This window comes from Hyla sarda, chromosome 6 (assembly GCF_029499605.1).
Source record: "Hyla sarda isolate aHylSar1 chromosome 6, aHylSar1.hap1, whole genome shotgun sequence".
In the NCBI taxonomy this organism is placed as follows: domain Eukaryota; kingdom Metazoa; phylum Chordata; class Amphibia; order Anura; family Hylidae; genus Hyla; species Hyla sarda.
In genome coordinates this window covers 39,790,741-39,809,943 of record NC_079194.1, presented here as the reverse complement: position 1 = coordinate 39,809,943, position 19,203 = coordinate 39,790,741, and the positions used below count along the sequence as shown (strand labels likewise).

The following is a 19,203-nucleotide window of genomic DNA, read 5'->3' as shown; positions in this document are numbered from 1 at the left end:
TTCTGCCATTAATATTAGCTTTTTTTTCCTGCACTTGACAACCCCATAAGGTTTAAAACACTAAACAATTGCCTACCTATTCTATGCATATGCTATAAGTATTTATCCTATTCATCCTATAACAAAAACGGCTACATTATGACCAACTTAGAATAAAAGTGAGCTCCCGCCTGGCACAATCGAGCCATTTAGTATTTGACACATCGCCTTCTATTATCACATAATCCCACAAATCACGCCGAGACGTCAAAAAGTGTGTTCTGCAATGTCTGGAACTTTTTTTTTTTTTTTAGCTGTAATTTAAAGCCGGAAATTACTAGACCTTCAAGGTGATTCATCTGCTGCTGATTTTCACCCAAAAAAAAAAATATCTTGACATCGAGCAACAGATGGGAAAATAAATGTTAAGCTCCCCAGTCCATTAGCCGTGGCGCTATTTCATTACACATTCAGATAAATAATTAATTAGACAAATTTAGATCGCCTTCAATGCCGCGTAATTGCTTGTAAATCAAAGATGTGGTTGAACAGAATGAAAATAAAATATATATATATATATATAGTATATGGCCGCTTGTTAATATTTGATGAACTAATTCACATAGCCGCTGCTCCATAAACAGCTTATTTTATGGCCAAATTCATTGTGAAGACCAACAATTAAACTATTGCCTATTGATGTTGTATTTCAAGGAAGAATAGCAATTATTGAAGGGACTTCTACAGCCTATAAATCCCTTCCGAAATTCCTCAGTGCCGGATGTTTCACATCACTTCTTGTGTTTGTATTATAGGCTATGCATAACTTTACAATTCCCTGTTTTATTTCCTTTGTGCATTACTGAGTTAAAATTGTAGCAACTTTTAGTTAAGAGTTAAGATGTTAAATTGTTAAAGAATCAGAAACTTCTTAGATGTTGTACATCTTGGCAAAACATCAACCTTTCTAATATACTTAATAAAAAAAAAGTAATATCCTTTCAATCGAAATCATGGCTTATAAAAAAAGACCACTAGGGGGCCACATACCAACTAGAACATAATCCTGTACGGCTGCAGCATCATCTTTGTCCCAGCTGAAGCAAAGGCTGGGACAAAGTCCATAAAGTGAGGACGGGACTAGCATTCATCTGTGCTCACTCCTGTTCTATTAGACTGCAGTATGAAGACAGAGAGGTGGGGTTACAGAGCAGCCTGCAGTGATTGAATGAAGAGCCCAAGTACAGCACAGGAGACTCAGGGAGGAAGGGAATGCATGTTGCGAGAGGGCTGGACTAGTACTCCTGTGTGCTTACTCCTGTCTATCAGGCATGAAGCATGAAAACAGAAAGGAGGGGGTTACAGAGCGGCCTAAAATGATTGGATAAAGAGACCCAGCACAGCACCACAGACTCTGGGAGGAAGTGAATGCAATATGAGTGATGGCCGGCTCAGTGCTTGCCTCAGACACACTCCTTTCTGAGTAGTGGATGTCAGAATGAGTGAGCAGCAGAACAGAGGAATGTGTGAGCCAAAAACAAAAACTAGGCACATAGAAAAATAATTATAATTATTCTGTGACATGCCCGGTGCACTTTAAATGCTTTTACATATCGAGGTGAACATACTCCCTGTGCTGATGATTCAGCTGTACAGAGGCTCAGAGGAGGGGTGTCTTGGGTCAATCAGTGTGAAAACTACAATAACTATGTCTATGCTATTTTTTAAAAGAAGTAAGGGTGTGTACGCCTGTTTACAACATCAATAAAAATGTAGCTAAAATAACCCACACAAACATTATTCAATTGGCCAATTGAGCCACCGGTGCTGGCAGGACACGTTCATTTATATGGATCTGCATGGAAGTCCTTGGTGAGACTAAGGCCAGTGCACAAAAATAGAACATTTTCTCCCCTCCAGTCCATTCTCATGCAGTCTGAATCAGAACCCGTTGGGTCCAATAAAATGAATAATCCGGCAGGGTAAAATGGTTGGGAAATGGGGGAAGTCACCCTGGTTATCACTATACTTGGGCATTGTGGACTACGTCTACTAGCACAAGGAACCACCGGGGCACTCACTTCAAAGAGGAGCGACCCTTGCCTCAAACTGGTAGCATCTTATAGTAATGCTGCCCCTTGCTGGAATGGAACATGACAGAAGTTAGGGCCTCACAGAATTAATATTGGCTCCCCATTGTAGGGAATTAGAAAATCTGAGTTACTCATGGTTTTAAGTTACAATTCCCCATCATAGGGCAGTGTGTTGGGCAGTAGAACTTGTGGTGTGTATGTCATGTTGTCCATGCACAAGCTCTACAAGAGGCCCATGTAGAGATCAGCAGTTGCAGGAGGGCCTTGTCCTTTCTAATTTTTGATGATTACCTTCCTCTTAGAGGCAGATACAATGTTTAATCCCCTCAGTTTGTATTTGAAGGGAGGTTGTAGCGCTTTACATTTTGTTGTGTAGATCCCACAATGTATATCCAAGCAGGATACTTAAAGGGGTACTCCTTTTCTGTCAGACCACAGTGCTCTCTGCTGACACCTATGTCCATGTCAGGAACTGTCCAGAGTAGGAGCAAATCCCCATAGAAAACCTCTCCTGCTCTGGACAGTTCCTGACATCGACAAAGGTGTCAGCAGAGAGCACTGTGGTCAAACAGAAAGGAAATTCAAAAAGAAAAGAACTTCCTGTGGAGCATACAGCAGCTGATAAGTACTGGAAGGTTTAAGATTTTTACATAGAAGAAATTTACAAATCTACTTAACTTTCTGGCACTGGTTGATTTTCAAAAAAAAATTTCCACCGTAGTATACCTTTAAAACTTTGGTTATTTGTTTGGTTGGGGACGCTGGATGAAGCTGGTGCACCAAAAACTGGATACGTAAATAGGGGCTGCAGGAAGGAAGCCAGTCTAGTCTCTTTATCTCCTAAAAGTAGCCACAAATTAATAAAAGTTCCAGTTTTAATTAAAGAGATAAAGCTGAACCAGGCTAAGTTTGCCAACACTTACTTTTTGCTTTAACAGTGCCATACTACATCACACATTTCCTCCTTTTTCCCTGGTAACGCCTGGACTAACTAGCTGGCATCTGCCCACTGGTATGAGGGCTTATCTTGAGTGCCTCTTCTACAGGTTATTAGTAATTTCTATCTGTGTGGTGAGGAGATTAAAGTGGTACTCTGACAAAAACATCTTATCCCCTATCCAAAGGATTGGGGATAAGATGTTAGATCACGGGGTCCCGCAGCTGGGGACCCCCACAATTTCCGATGCGACACCCCTGTTATGTGGTGCACAGATCGAACTCCACTTCATGCCCGATGACTAGCAACGCCGGCTGCCACCCCACCTCCATTCACGTCTATGGGAGGAGTCGTGACGGCTATGTACTAGATATGAATGGAGGGGGCGTGGCTTGACTTCACGAACGCGGAAGCTGCAAGCTTCCACGTTTCGGACGCCGCTGTCAGCCCGTAGATTGTGGGGGTCCCCAGCAAAGGGTCCCTTGTGATCTAACATCTTATCCCCTATCCTTTGGATAGTAAATACGATGTTTACAGCCGAGCACCCTTTTAAGGATCTATATATATATATATATATATATATATATATATATATATATATATATATATACATACAATAAATTCACCAGAGGTGGCAGCAAAAAGAATTGAGCACATTGCACAGGAGTTACTTCACGGTATGTGCAGAAAATAAGTAATATATTACATATTATAATGTGTTTTGACTTGGACTTCCCATAAGAGTTATAAAAAAAGTTGCAAAAAAGTTTAAGATAATAAAGAACACTGTATGTAAATGTTCTATAGGTAGAAATAAACATTTGTAGACTGGAAACCATAGGAAAAAAAAAAAAAAAAAAACAACAAAGCCATGGACAGATCGGATGTAATTTCTCTTCAACAGAGGATGCACAATAACTTCTCAAATATGTATAAAAGTCTCAATATTATAAGTTTTCTAATTTTTTCAGTCTCTTACCTTCTCAAGCTTAGAAAGAGCTAAAGAATAACAGTCTTTAGCCCTAAACTGCATGAAGCGCATGTTTGCTGGATGTGTTAGCTCTGTGATGATGCTGAGGCTTGAAAATAACCTAAACAAAAGAAAAAACACACTTTTAATGTATATAAACACACGGAGGAGCTGCTGATCTGCTAGTTAGAACTCTATTCCTTTACCTGGAGGCATAAACAAGAATTTAGTATTTTTTATTTTCCCCTATAAAATTAGATACAGTATATTTCCTGTCCTAGAAATGTTTAGTGTCAGCCATATTTTGAGACTCTGCTAGGTGCGACCATCCGTGACTGCCGTCTGACACACCACAAGCCAATAGTCTTGACTGATTTGCACTATTAAATACTTTGCAGCTGAAATTATTTAACATTGTGGCCTGTCAGGCAGACTCCGAGCTACGAGCTGGACTACTGTATTAGAAAACAGCAAGTCATGTGAAATTCACACTGTGTCTGTTACACACCTTTCAATTGAAATATATATACAGTGACCCCCCGACCTACGATGGCCCCGACATATAATGAAATCGACATACGATGGCCTCTCAGAGGCCATCGCATGTCGATGTCAGCATCGACATACGATGCTTTTTTATGTCGGTGCCATCGCATTAAGTGCTATCTTGCAGCGCCAAATGCTCAAGCTGCTGCCAGATAGCAGCTTAATGTTCCCCATGTGGTGCGGTAAGTATTACTTACCCCTCCACGATGCTCCGTGGTGCCCTCCGGGTCCAGCGCTGGTCTTCCGGTGTCTTCTCGGCCCTCTCCGATGACGTCAATACGCTGCTGCGCACGTCATCCAATAGGAATGGCGTACGCAGCGGCGTAATGACGTCGCTACGCAGGCCCAGTAAGGCCTTGCGGTAGACAGAAGAGGACCGGAGAAGACAGAAGTGGACCGGAGAAGACAGCGGAGGACCAGAGAAGACAGCGGAGAGCCCAGCGGAGGCCGGGGTCACCATCGGGAGCGGCGGGGACACCATCTTGAGTGATCATTCATTTTCTTAATGCAAAAACTATTTAATACATTTTGCTGCTATAAAGTCTGTTCAACTCCTTTACAAAGCTGACTCTACTGCTGCTTGTAACAGACATGACAGCGCAATGCTTATGGTGGTTTTGTCTTTCTCTGCTCACCTCTTCCCCCTTTTTAGAGCGCTATTACATAACTAATATGTATCCCAAAAGAAACAAAGGTGCTCTGCACTCACCTCTAGATGCTGGTTAAACGGCTTCCATATCGGGCTGATGATCCGGTATGGTACAAGGGACTGCGTGGGGCGCTCAGAGGCGACTGCCGGCGGTTTCGTGCATAGGAATGCGCTTCTTCCGGCCTCCTGGGAGGCCGGAAGAAGCGTATTCCTATGCGCGAAACTGCTGGCAATGGCCTCTGAGCGCCCCACGCAGTCCTGTGTAACATGCCGGAGCATCAGCCCGATATGGAAGCCGTTTAACCAGCATCTAGCGGTGAGTGCAGAGCACCTTTGTTTCTTTTGGGACACATATTAGTGATTGCTGTTCACTTTTGTTCTAGCACCGCCGCTGCTGGAGATTACTTGGCCACCTGATCAGTTGCTATTTTGTCCTGCTGAGGGTCTACGTTTGAGAGGTATCAGTGCCACTTGTTTTTTCTATGGCTATTACATAACTACCAACCCCCCACAGTAATTGAGCTCTGATCTCATACATTAGTACTCGTCTACAGAGCCTTTACATGGTTCAAATGCCGTGTAGAAAGGACAGTGCTATCTATTATTGGATGGTTCATGCATACCTTTGCTGCCATTATTCATTGGTTGTTCATTTCATCAGCCAATTATTTTTTGACTGGTCAAAACAACAAGATCAACCAATAAACATGTGTTTACTTGTTCGTCAGGAGAGTCATATAGCAGATTCTGCAGGGAAACGGTACAGAAAATTACACCCTCCTCTGCATCATTGTAATATTGTAAGCCTTCATGGGCAGGGTGCTCTCTTCTTCCGTACCAATGTGCCAATCGTTAAAACGTACCTGTCATTAAAGAGGTTCTCCACTGCCCCAGCGTTCGGAACATTTTGTTCAGAACGCTGGGTGCGGGCTGTGGGTGTTGTGACGTCACGGCCACACCACTCATAATGTCAAGCCACACCCCCTCAATGTAAGTTTATGGGCTTGCATTGAAGGGGCGTGGCGTGACATCATGAGGGGCGTGGCGTGACTTCACGACCCCCGCAGACCTCCGAACGCTGCGGCAGTGGAGAACTCCTTTAAGACTTCATTCAACAAATCACCCCTGTAGACATCCTTATCTACTTTTCTCTCTACTTTGCTCTCTGCTGAAACCTCTGTCCATGTCAGGAACTGTCCAGAGCAGGAGCAAATCCCCATAGCAAACCTCTCCTGCTCTGGACAGTTCCTGACATGGACAGAGGTGTCAGCAGAGATCACTGTGGTCAGACTGAAAAGAAATTCAAAAAGAAAAGAACTTCCTCTGGAGTATACCACAGCTGATATGTAGTGGAAGGGTTAAGATTTGTAAATAGAAGTAATTTACATATCTAAACAACAATGTAAAGCGAGGAAATGGGGAGAGCACACAGGAAGCAATATCACCTTCTATAACTTGCAAAACAATCCTCGGTGACCTGTCTCAGTGTCTCCTGGGGGGTGCACATACAAAAGCATGAAGCATCAAATATAGGACAAACAAAGAGCACGTACGTGCACTCACTGCTAAGCAGAGACAGTCGGGTCTGGAAGTATGGTGCCGGGGTGCAGGGTCACGGCATAGGCGCTGGTGTATGGCGCTCGAAGGCTATGCCAGCAGTTTCGCACGTGAGTGCGTGCTTCTTTCGGCCTCAGAGGCCGGAAGAAGCACGCACTCACGTGCGAAACTGCCGGCATAGCCTCCGAGCGCCATACACCAGCGCCTATGCCGTGACCCGGCACCCCATCACCGGACTTCCAGACCCGACTGTCTGCTTGCGGTGAGTGCACGTGCGTGCTCTTCGTTTGTCCTATAATTTACAAATCTGCTTAACTTTCTGGCACCAGTTGATATATAAAAAAAATAATAAAATAATAAATATATATAAATATATATATATATATATATATATATATATATATATATATATCCATGGAGTACCCTTTAAAATTGGCATATCCTAGTATGGATAAAATTTGAGGTGCATTTATTTTTGTAACAGTACAAAGAAAATCTCCTGAAACAAACAATGAAACCAGAAGCTTTTCCAACTTATTTTCATTTCATCTAAAAAACATGTATATATGGAATATAATTTTTGTTTAGTTGTGTAGCTGGGCTGTACGGCTCCAATAACTACAGAAGGCAGCAGTAAATCTAAATACTGACTTTTTCTCATTCCACTTCAGTCCTGCTGAGAATCCCTTCAGGAACATATTTGTTTCTGCTCTGATACAAGGGGAGTCAGTGAAAGCCGAGATTTTTGTAAATCATTCAGAGGTGTACGGAAATATTTCAATCCGGGAACATTGTCCATTTATTTTAGGATTGTCCCCTTGAGGTTTGTTTACATTAAGTCTAACACTATTTATTTATAAGGAAGCTGACAACTTTTTCTACAATTGTATATTATTAAGCAATGATTCCATCCCAAAGCTAAATAATTCTTGCCTGATCTCCAGTTCCATAAATTGTTTGAGACTGTGCGGAAGACTTTTTACTGGACCCTGTGTAACGGTCCTAAAAACTGACAACTGTATTTCTTGTCGCGTCTTTTCCCATAAGGCAGTAAAGAAGAATGAAGATCTCTTGTGGCAAGAAGGTTGAATTGTGTAATTTTACAAAAAAAATTGATTATTTTCAAAATATGTAATTTTTATATACAGTGGGGCAAAAAAGTATTTAGTCAGCCACCAATTGTGCAAATTCTCCCACTTAAAAAGATGATAGAGGCCTGAAATTTTCATCATAGGTATACCTTAACTATGAGAGACAGAATGAGAAAAAAAATCCATAAAATCACATTGTCTGATTTTTAAAGAATCTATTTGTAAATTATGGTGGAAAATAAGTATTTGGTCAATAACAAAAGTTCATCTCAATACTTTGTTATTTACCCTTTGTTGGCAATGACAGAGGTCAAATGTTTTCTGTAAGTCTTCAGAAGGTTTTCACACACTGTTGCTGGTATTTTTGCCCATTCCTCCATGCAGATCTCCTCTAGAGCAGTGATGTTTTGGGGCTGTCGCTGGGCAACATGGACTTTCTACTCCCTCCAAATGTTTTCTATGGGGTTGAGATCTGGAGACTGGCTAGCCTACTCCAGGACCTTGAAATGCTTCTCCTTCGTTGCCCAGGCGATGTGTTTGGGATCATTGTCATGCTGAAAGACCCAGCCATGTTTCATCTTCAATGCCCTTCCTGATGAAAGGAGGCTTTCACTCAAAATCTCACGATACATGGTCCCATTCATTCTTCCCTTTACACAGATCAGTTGTCCTGATCCCTTAGCAGAAAAACAGCCCCAGAGCATGATGTTTCCACCCCCATGCTTCACAGTAGGTATGGTGCTCTTTGGATGCAACTGTTACGCCGAGCGCTCCGGGTCCCCGCTCCTCCCCGGAGCGCTCGCAACATCCTCGCTACTGCAGCGCCCCGGTCAGATCTACTGACCGGGTGCGCTGCGATACCGCCCCCAGCCGGGATACGATTCGCGATGCGGGTGGCGCCCGCTCGCGATGCGCACCCCAGCTCCCGTACCTGACTCGCTCTCCGTCGGTCCTGTCCCGGCGCGCGCGGCCCCGCTCCCTAGGGCGCACGCGCGCCGGGTCTCTGCGATTTAAAGGGCCACTGCGCCACTGATTGGCGCAGTTGGTCTAATTAGTGTGTTCACCTGTGCACTCCCTATGTATACCTCACTTCCCCTGCACTCCCTCGCCGGATCTTGTTGCCATTGTGCCAGTGAAAGCGTTTCCTAGTGTGTTCCTAGCCTGTGTTCCAGACCTCCTGCCGTTGCCCCTGACTACGATCCTTGCTGCCTGCCCCGACCTTCTGCTACGTCCGACCTTGCTTCTGTCTACTCCCTTGTACCGCGCCTATCTTCAGCAGTCAGAGAGGTTGAGCCGTTGCTAGTGGATACGACCTGGTTACTACCGCCGCTGCAAGACCATCCCGCTTTGCGGCGGGCTCTGGTGAATACCAGTAGTAGCTTAGAACCGGTCCACTAGCACGGTCCACGCCAATCCCTCTCTGGCACAGAGGATCCACCTCCTGCCAGCCGAATCGTGACAGTAGATCCGGCCATGGATCCCGCTGAAGTTCCACTGCCAGTTGTCGCCGACCTCACCACGGTGGTCGCCCAGCAGTCGCAACAGATAGCGCAACAAGGCCACCAGCTGTCTCAACTGACCGTGATGCTACAACAGCTACTACCACAGCTTCAGCAATCATCTCCTCCGCCAGCTCCTGCACCTCCTCCGCAGCGAGTGGCCGCTTCCGGCCTACGACTATCCTTGCCGGATAAATTTGATGGGGACTCTAAGTTTTGCCGTAGCTTTCTTTCGCAATGTTCCCTGCACTTGGAGATGATGTCGGACCAGTTTCCTACTGAAAGGTCTAAGGTGGCTTTCGTAGTCAGCCTTCTGTCTGGGAAAGCTCTGTCATGGGCCACACCGCTCTGGGACCGCAATGACCCCGTCACTGCCTCTGTACACTCCTTCTTCTCGGAAATTCGAAGTGTCTTTGAGGAACCTGCCCGAGCCTCTTCTGCTGAGACTGCCCTGCTGAACCTGGTCCAGGGTAATTCTTCCGTTGGCGAGTACGCCATCCAATTCCGTACTCTTGCTTCCGAATTATCCTGGAATAATGAGGCCCTCTGCGCGACCTTTAAAAAAGGCCTATCCAGCAACATTAAAGATGTTCTGGCCGCACGAGAAATTCCTGCTAACCTACATGAACTCATTCATCTAGCCACTCGCATTGACATGCGTTTTTCCGAAAGGCGTCAGGAGCTCCGCCAGGATATGGACTTTGTTCGCACGAGGCGTTTTTTCTCCCCGGCTCCTCTCTCCTCTGGTCCTCTGCAATCCGTTCCTGTGCCTCCCGCCGTGGAGGCTATGCAAGTTGACCGGTCTCGCTTGACACCTCAAGAGAGGACACGACGCCGCATGGAGAATCTTTGCCTGTACTGTGCCGGTACCGAACACTTCCTGAAGGATTGTCCTATCCGTCATCCCCGCCTGGAAAGACGTACGCTGACTCCGCACAAGGGTGAGACAGTTCTTGATGTCAACTCTGCTTCTCCACGCCTTACTGTGCCTGTGCGGATATCTGCCTCTACCTTCTCCTTCTCTACTATGGCCTTCTTGGATTCCGGATCTGCAGGAAATTTTATTTTGGCCTCTCTCATCAACAAGTTCAACATCCCGGTGACCAGTCTCGCCAGACCCCTCTACATCAATTGTGTTAACAATGAAAGATTGGACTGTACCGTGCGTTACCGCACGGAGCCCCTCCTAATGTGCATCGGACCTCATCACGAAAAAATTGAGTTTTTGGTCCTCTCCAATTGCACTTCCGAAATTCTCCTTGGACTACCGTGGCTTCAACGCCATTCCCCAACCCTTGATTGGTCCACAGGAGAGATCAAGAGCTGGGGTACTTCTTGTTTCAAGGACTGTCTTAAACCGGTTCCCAGTACTCCCTGCCGTGACCCTGTGGGTCCCCCTGTAACCGGTCTCCCTAAGGCTTATATGGACTATGCTGACGTATTTTGCAAAAAACAAGCCGAGACATTACCTCCTCACAGGCCTTATGACTGTCCTATTGACCTACTCCCGGGCACTACTCCACCCCGGGGCAGAATTTATCCTCTGTCCGCCCCAGAGACTCTTGCTATGTCTGAATACATCCAGGAAAATTTAAAAAAGGGGTTTAACCGGAAATCCTCCTCTCCTGCCGGAGCTGGATTTTTCTTTGTGTCCAAAAAAGATGGCTCCCTACGTCCTTGCATTGATTACCGCGAACTTAATAAAATCACGGTAAAGAACCGCTACCCCCTACCTCTTATCTCAGAACTCTTTGATCGCCTTCAAGGTGCCCACATCTTTACCAAACTGGACTTAAGAGGTGCTTATAATCTCATCCGCATCAGGGAGGGGGACGAATGGAAAACTGCATTTAACACCAGAGATGGACACTTTGAGTATCTAGTCATGCCCTTTGGCCTGTGCAACGCCCCTGCCGTCTTCCAAGACTTTGTTAATGAAATTTTTCGTGATCTCTTATATTCCTGTGTTGTTGTGTATCTGGACGATATTCTGATTTTTTTCTGCCAACTTAGAAGAACATCGCCAGCATGTCCGCATGGTTCTTCAGAGACTTCGAGACAATCAACTTTATGCCAAAATGGAGAAATGTCTGTTTGAATGTCAATCTCTTCCTTTCCTAGGATATTTGGTCTCTGGCCAGGGACTTCAAATGGACCCAGATAAACTCTCTGCCGTCTTAGATTGGCCACGCCCCTCCGGACTCCGTGCTATCCAACGTTTTTTGGGGTTCGCCAATTATTACAGACAATTTATTCCACATTTTTCCACTATTGTGGCTCCTATCGTGGCTTTAACCAAGAAGAATGCCAATCCTAAGTCCTGGTCTCCCCAAGCGGAAGACGCCTTTAAACGGCTCAAGTCTGCCTTTTCTTCTGCTCCCGTGCTCTCCAGACCTGACCCATCTAAACCCTTCCTATTGGAGGTTGATGCCTCCTCTGTGGGAGCTGGAGCGGTCCTTCTACAAAAAAATTCTTCCGGGCATGCTGTTACTTGTGGGTTTTTTTCTAGGACCTTCTCTCCGGCGGAGAGGAACTACTCCATCGGGGATCGAGAACTACTGGCCATTAAATTGGCACTTGAGGAATGGAGGCATCTGCTGGAGGGATCAAAATTTCCAGTTATCATTTACACCGATCACAAGAATCTCTCCTATCTCCAGTCTGCCCAACGGCTGAATCCTCGCCAGGCCAGGTGGTCGTTGTTCTTTGCCCGTTTTAACTTTGAAATTCATTTTCGCCCTGCCGACAAGAACATTAGGGCCGATGCTCTCTCTCGTTCCTCGGATGCCTCGGAAGTAGAGCTCTCTCCGCAACACATCATTCCTCCTGACTGTCTGATCTCCACTTCTCCAGTCTCCATCAGGCAAACTCCTCCAGGGAAGACCTTCGTTTCTCCACGCCAACGTCTCGGGATTCTCAAATGGGGTCACTCCTCCCACCTCGCAGGCCATGCGGGCATCAAAAAGTCCTTGCAACTCATCTCTCGTTTCTATTGGTGGCCGACTCTTGAGACGGATGTTGTTGATTTTGTGCGGGCCTGTATTGTCTGTGCCCGGGATAAGACTCCTCGCCAGAAGCCTGCTGGTCTCCTTCATCCTTTGCCTGTCCCCGAACAGCCTTGGTCTCTGATTGGTATGGACTTTATTACAGACTTACCCCCATCCCGTGGCAACACTGTTGTTTGGGTGGTCGTTGATCGATTTTCCAAGATGGCACATTTTATTCCTCTTCCTGGTCTTCCTTCAGCGCCTCAGTTGGCAAAACAATTTTTTGTACACATTTTTCGTCTTCACGGTTTGCCCACGCAGATCGTCTCGGATAGAGGCGTCCAATTCGTGTCTAAATTCTGGAGGGCCCTCTGTAAGCAACTCAAGATTAAATTAAACTTCTCTTCTTCTTATCATCCCCAATCCAATGGGCAAGTAGAAAGAATTTATCAGGTCCTGGGTGACTATTTACGGCATTTTGTTTCCTCCCGCCAGGATGACTGGACAGATCTTCTACCATGGGCCGAATTCTCGTACAACTTCAGAGTCTCTGAATCTTCTGCTAAATCCCCATTTTTCGTGGTGTACGGCCGTCACCCTCTTCCCCCCCTCCCTACTCCCTTGCCCTCTGGTTTGCCCGCTGTGGATGAAGTGACTCGTGATCTTTCCACCATATGGAAAGAGACCCAAAATTCTCTTTTACAGGCTTCATCTCGCATGAAAAAGTTTGTCGATAAGAAGAGAAGAGCTTCCCCCATTTTTGCTCCCGGAGACAAGGTATGGCTCTCCGCTAAATATGTCCGCTTCCGTGTCCCCAGTTACAAACTGGGACCACGCTATCTTGGTCCTTTCAAAATCTTGTGCCAAATTAATCCTGTCTCTTACAAACTTCTTCTTCCTCCTTCTCTTCGTATTCCCAATGCCTTTCATGTCTCTCTCCTTAAACCACTCATCATCAACCGTTTCTCTCCCAAACTTGTTTCTCCCACTCCTGTTTCCGGTTCTTCTGACATCTTCCCGTGAAGGAGATACTGGCCTCCAAGACGGTCAGAGGGAAAAAAATTTTTTTGGTTGATTGGGAGGGCTGTGGTCCTGAAGAGAGATCCTGGGAACCTGAGGACAACATCCTAGACAAAAGTCTGGTCCTCAGGTTCTCAGGCTCCAAGAAGAGGGGGAGACCCAAGGGGGGGGTACTGTTACGCCGAGCGCTCTGGGTCCCCGCTCCTCCCCGGAGCGCTCGCAACATCCTCGCTACTGCAGCGCCCCGGTCAGATCTACTGACCGGGTGCGCTGCGATACCGCCCCCAGCCGGGATGCGATTCGCGATGTGGGTGGCGCCCGCTCGCGATGCGCACCCCGGCTCCCGTACCTGACTCGCTCTCCGTCGGTCCTGTCCCGGCGCGCGCGGCCCCGCTCCCTAGGGCGCGCGCGCGCCGGGTCTCTGCGATTTAAAGGGCCACTGCGCCACTGATTGGCGCAGTTGGTCTAATTAGTGTGTTCACCTGTGCACTCCCTATGTATACCTCACTTCCCCTGCACTCCCTCGCCGGATCTTGTTGCCATTGTGCCAGTGAAAGCGTTTCCTAGTGTGTTCCTAGCCTGTGTTCCAGACCTCCTGCCGTTGCCCCTGACTACGATCCTTGCTGCCTGCCCCGACCTTCTGCTACGTCCGACCTTGCTCTTGTCTACTCCCTTGTACCGCGCCTATCTTTAGCAGTCAGAGAGGTTGAGCCGTTGCTAGTGGATACGACCTGGTTACTACCGCCGCTGCAAGACCATCCCGCTTTGCGGCGGGCTCTGGTGAATACCAGTAGTAGCTTAGAACCGGTTCTCTAGCACGGTCCACGCCAATCCCTCTCTGGCACAGAGGATCCACCTCCTGCCAGCCGAATCGTGACAGCAACTCAGCACTCTTTCTCCTCCAAACACGACAAGTTGAGTTTTTCCCAAAATGTTCTACTTTGGTTTCATCTGACCATATGACATTCTCCCATTCCTCTTCTGGATCATCCAAATGCTCTCTAGCAAACTTCAGATGGGCCTGGATATGGCTTAAACAGGTGGACACATCTGACACTGCATGATTTGAGTCCCTGGCGGCGTAGTGTGTTACTGATGGTAGCCTTTGTTACTTTGGTCCCAGCTCTCAGCTCTCTGGGTGGTTCTGGGATTTTTGCTCACCGTTCTTGTGATCATTTTGACACCACAGGGTGAGATCTTGCGTGGAGCCCCAGATCGAGGGAGATTATAGGTGGTCTTGTATGTCTTCCATTTTCTAATAATTGCTCCCACAGTTGATTTCTTCACACCAAGTTGCAGATTCAGTCTTACCAGCCTGGTGCAGGTCTACAATTTTGTTTCTGGTGTCCTTTGACAGCTCTTTGGTGCTCTTTGAAAATTACGGGGTTCTCATCTTTTTAAGTGGGAGAACTTGCACAATTGCTGGCTGACTGTAGTAACACAAATAGTTTTCATGTAGAAATTGGGCTTCTTCTGGTTTCATTTGCCAGATATTTGTATTTCTTTTATAATAACCTCATTTGTTTATTACACATTTAGAAAAAAAAAAATCGGTATTCTAAAACAGAACTAAAACATAAAAATTGAATGTGGAACCATGTAAAATCTTTGAGGGTAAGACCCCGTGGGGTTGAAAAAGTGTGGATTCTTCACAATGAAAAATCTGCAGCATTTCTGCAGGTACATCCATGCGCAATTTGAGTTTAGTGTGGACTTCAGCTGCAAATATTTACAGCAGATTATGTAAATTATACAAAAAAAAGACAATCTTTTAAAAATCTTTAGATCTTTATTTTAACTTCCTCATTGATGCCATGTCTGTTTATTCTCCACTGATTGTATCTCTAAGGGGGACTTAGAGACTGCCAACTGGTGTAGTTAATCTAATAGGCAAAGCTGTGCATGCTAGGAAAAGGATATGAAAATAAGCTTCTCTAGAACAGTGTTTCCCAACCAGTGTGCCTCCAGCTGTTGCAAAACTACAACTCTCAGCATGCCCGGACAGCCGAAGGCTGTCCAGGCATGCTGGGAATTGTAGTTTTGCAACAGCTGGAGGCACACTGGTTGGGAAACACTGCTCTAGAAGAAAGAAACTGGCTCTCTAGTGTCACCTCTTGAAGTTGAGTTTCCATGTGAATAAATTTTTAACCCAATAAAGGACAACTGCAGAGGTATGACACTTATCCCAAATCCACAGGATAGGGGATAAGTGTTTGATTGCGGGGGGTCCGACCCCTGGGACCCCCAGAGATCTCCCTAACGGGGCGCCACCATTAGTGCTCATGGTGAGCGTTAAGGCGCGTAGCGTCGACCTAGAGGTCGACGGTGATGCCCTGTCTCCTACCCGTCCCCATACAGTTCTATGGGGGAGGCAGGGAGGCACAAACGCTGCCTCCCCGCCTCTCCCATAGAGATGTATGGAGGAGGCGTGCCAGCTGCAATGTCATCCTGCGGCCGGCACGCCCCCTGCACGGTACAGACGTGGCCCCAGCAGTCGGACCCCCCGCGATCAAACACTGTGGATGGGGATAAGTGTTAATCACGCTGCAGATGTCCTTTAAGAAGCTTTAAATATCACTAGGGATTTAACCAAGTAAGGGTATGTTCACACAGCGGAATGTCCGTGCAGAATTCTGCCGTAATATTCCGCACAGACATTCCACTGCAGCATAGTCCCATTGATTTCAGCTGCACTGTGCACATGACGGAATTTCCGCAGCCGATGCTTTTGCTGAGGAAATTTCGATTCCGGCGCCCACAGAAACAAAAAATTGTCGATTCTTTCTTCGGATTCCGTTTAGAAATGCATTGCAATTTCTTGAAGATGCGCATTGCCAAACAGTCCTGGCGCCTGACAGATTACTCAAATGTGTGCAATATCCGCCTGTGTTTTCCAGCTGGACATTGTGCACATTTTCAGCCATGTGAACCCAGCCTAAGAGTCACTCATCTTTAGATGAATTTTTGGGGGGATTCTTGCCCCTTATTACTACAGAACAGAGTACTGGGTGGGCAAAAGGTCATTGTATTACATTCTCTTTGATTTTAGGAATATAAGGTTTCATCTAATGCTTAAGTTTCAGATATCATCCAGTTTCACTAAGTTTTACGAGTATTTATGCATTAAATACAGTCTATGAATAACACACTCTCTACTATTAAAGTATATATGTTTTGTCATCAAATACTTTCTGTTGTTCCTGTAATTCAAATAACAAAGTAAGTTTCAAAGTGTTATGGTACTTTCAAAGCTTCTCTAATAGACATAACATGAAAGAATCTTTCCTTTTATTCTGTCTTTGTTTTTCTTCTTATTCCCGTTGGATTCTCAGCTCTTTAAAACTTTCACTCTCTGAAATGATAAGGTGTGAGGAACCTTGCTGGTGGTAGACCGGAGCTGAAATCATTGCTCGTGTTAGGAGATGAAGGACTAAGGGGATTTGATGTTTTTAAAACTTTATTGACCCCTGTTTCCCTGATACGGACAGCTGTTTCAGGTTGCTGTTTGGTAATATCTTACAATGCATAAAGTTGGGGGTAACCCTGACTGAGGCAAGCTAGAAAGTCATGGTCTCTAGTGTCTTAAAGCAGATAAGGATGATTGGTCAAAGACTACTGAATAAAGAGAACCAAGTATTACATTTTATTTCATATATATATATATATATATATATATATATATATATATATATATATATCTGGTGTGGTGTCCTCTCCCTGAGGAAAGTACTGACCCTGTTTAACTAGTCACAGGCCTCTCACCTCAACCAAGCCAGAACACCCTGCTCTGTACTGACGGGGGGGCAAACACCCCGAAACAGCTGTCTGCAGATGGGTCCTCTTTCCTTCTGGAGAGAGAGTTCTGGCTTGGCATAAATCCCAATCAGTTCTGAGACTTCTTAGCTGGAGCCTGAGCTGTTTGCAGGACGCACTACCTGTGAAGGTGGTGTGATGAGCTGATATATATATATATATATATATATATATATATATATATATATATATATAATCTTGCTTTGCAATGCATTATATATGGTAAAACCTTAATCCTCACCATCCCTGGGGGATGTTTTTGTCCCCAGGGATGGTGAGAATTATGAAGTTTGTAAGGTACCCTCCTATAAGAAGTCCCCCGGGCAGGGAGCTATACTTACCTAGTCCAGTCGCTCCGGCCATAGTGATGTTCCCCTTGGCCCATCAACCACGCCAAGGGGGCATCACTATGACCGGAGGGACAAAACTAGGTTGGTATAGCTCCCAGCCCAGGGGACTACTTACGGGGCGGCAAGGGTAACTCACAAACTTCATATCCTCACCACCCTTAGTGGGCAAAAATGTCCCCAGAGATGGTAAAGATAAAGATTTGATATATATATATATATATATATATATATATATATATATATATATATATATATATATATATGTAAGGGTTGCAGAATGTTATATTCAGTAATATATAATGCTTGGTTCCTTTAAATGCATGATTTAAATATTTTAGAAATAATTTAACAGTTGTCAGTGCGAACACCGTTAATAGGAAATATATGTTAGCAAATCATAGAGTATAAAGGGATATTCACAGAAGGGATGAGATCGCCAATTTATCGAAAAATGTGTATAATAATTAGACAGTTTATAAAATCTGTGCTAAAGCAAAAAATGAGTATCACACTGGAATCTGTAAGTGCTTGTTGAAATAAACCATGCATTTTATGCCTTCATTTGACTCAACAGATGCCCATGTACGTCATCTAACTAAATGGCTGCACATTAGGATGTACATTAGGATTTTATTTCCCTAACACTTTGAATATGGCTTGTTTTTTTTATGCCAGAAATACAATATTCTGAAGCTGTGTCTAAGATGTAGATAGAAAGCACTGCTTTATGTGATCCAAACACACCAAAACACGTCATACATCCCAATGAAGCTGCTATTACATCGTCAATCGTTACCATATAGTTTCATGATAATACTGATTTAGGGATTAGCTGTATTTTAACTGCCTCTTGGCCTGCAATTCCTCATGCTCCCTCCCTCGCTCCCCACTTTAGGTTGTCCTGTTGCATTAGGATCACAGACACAGGATTCTTTGTAGTTAAAGGGGTACTCCAGTGGAAAACTTTTTTTTTTTAAATTATTTTCTTTTTGGAACACAGACCTCTCTGCTGACATCTATTTCCATTTTAAGAAATCCAGAGTAGGAGGAAATCCCCATATCAAACATATGCTGCTCTGGACAGTTCCTAAAATGGACAGATATGTCAGCAGAGAGCACTGTGTTCCAAAAAGAAAATAATTTCCTCTGTGGTATTTAGCAGCTAATAAGTACTGAAAGGATTAATATTTTTTTAATAGAAGGAATTTACAAATCTGTTTAACTCTCTGGCACCAGTTGATTAAAAAAAATAGTTTTCCACCGGAGTACCCCTTTAAAGCAAACCTTTCATACATTTGTACTGCCAAATCACAGACAGCAAGTAACATGGTTCCTCACTACTATGAACTTTGATTAAGGGTACGTTCACATGAACGGATTTACAGCGTATTTTACGCTGCGGATTCGCTGGTGAAGGCCCGCTCTATGCTGTCTTTACATGTGCCTACTCGTAGTGGCAGATTTACAGCTACAAAATAGTACACTGCTTTGATGTAGGTATGTGGTATGCATGTATGAGGGCAGAAAAATGCACTACAGTGCACTTAAAAAAGTATCTGAGTACAACACAAGCGGATTAGTACTTTTGGCTGTTCTTTCACAGTATGTAGGCCCTTGACAGATTAACAGGTACAAAATAGTACACTACTTAGATGTAGGTATATGGTATGCACGTATGAGGGCAAAAAAAAATGCTCTACAGTACACTTGGA

At 44.9% G+C, this 19,203-nt stretch overlaps 1 protein-coding gene across 3 annotated transcripts in view; it reads right to left on the bottom strand.

Moving 5' to 3' along the window:
* KCNT2 (potassium sodium-activated channel subfamily T member 2) overlaps positions 1 to 19,203 on the bottom strand; it is an 814,344-nt gene that overhangs the window by 155,530 nt on the left and 639,611 nt on the right. For all 3 annotated transcript variants that reach the window (XM_056523545.1, XM_056523546.1, XM_056523547.1), the window contains one exon: positions 3,989 to 4,100. In XM_056523545.1, the coding sequence (XP_056379520.1) occupies positions 3,989 to 4,100 (112 nt within the window). The remainder of the gene's footprint in view (positions 1 to 3,988; positions 4,101 to 19,203) is intronic.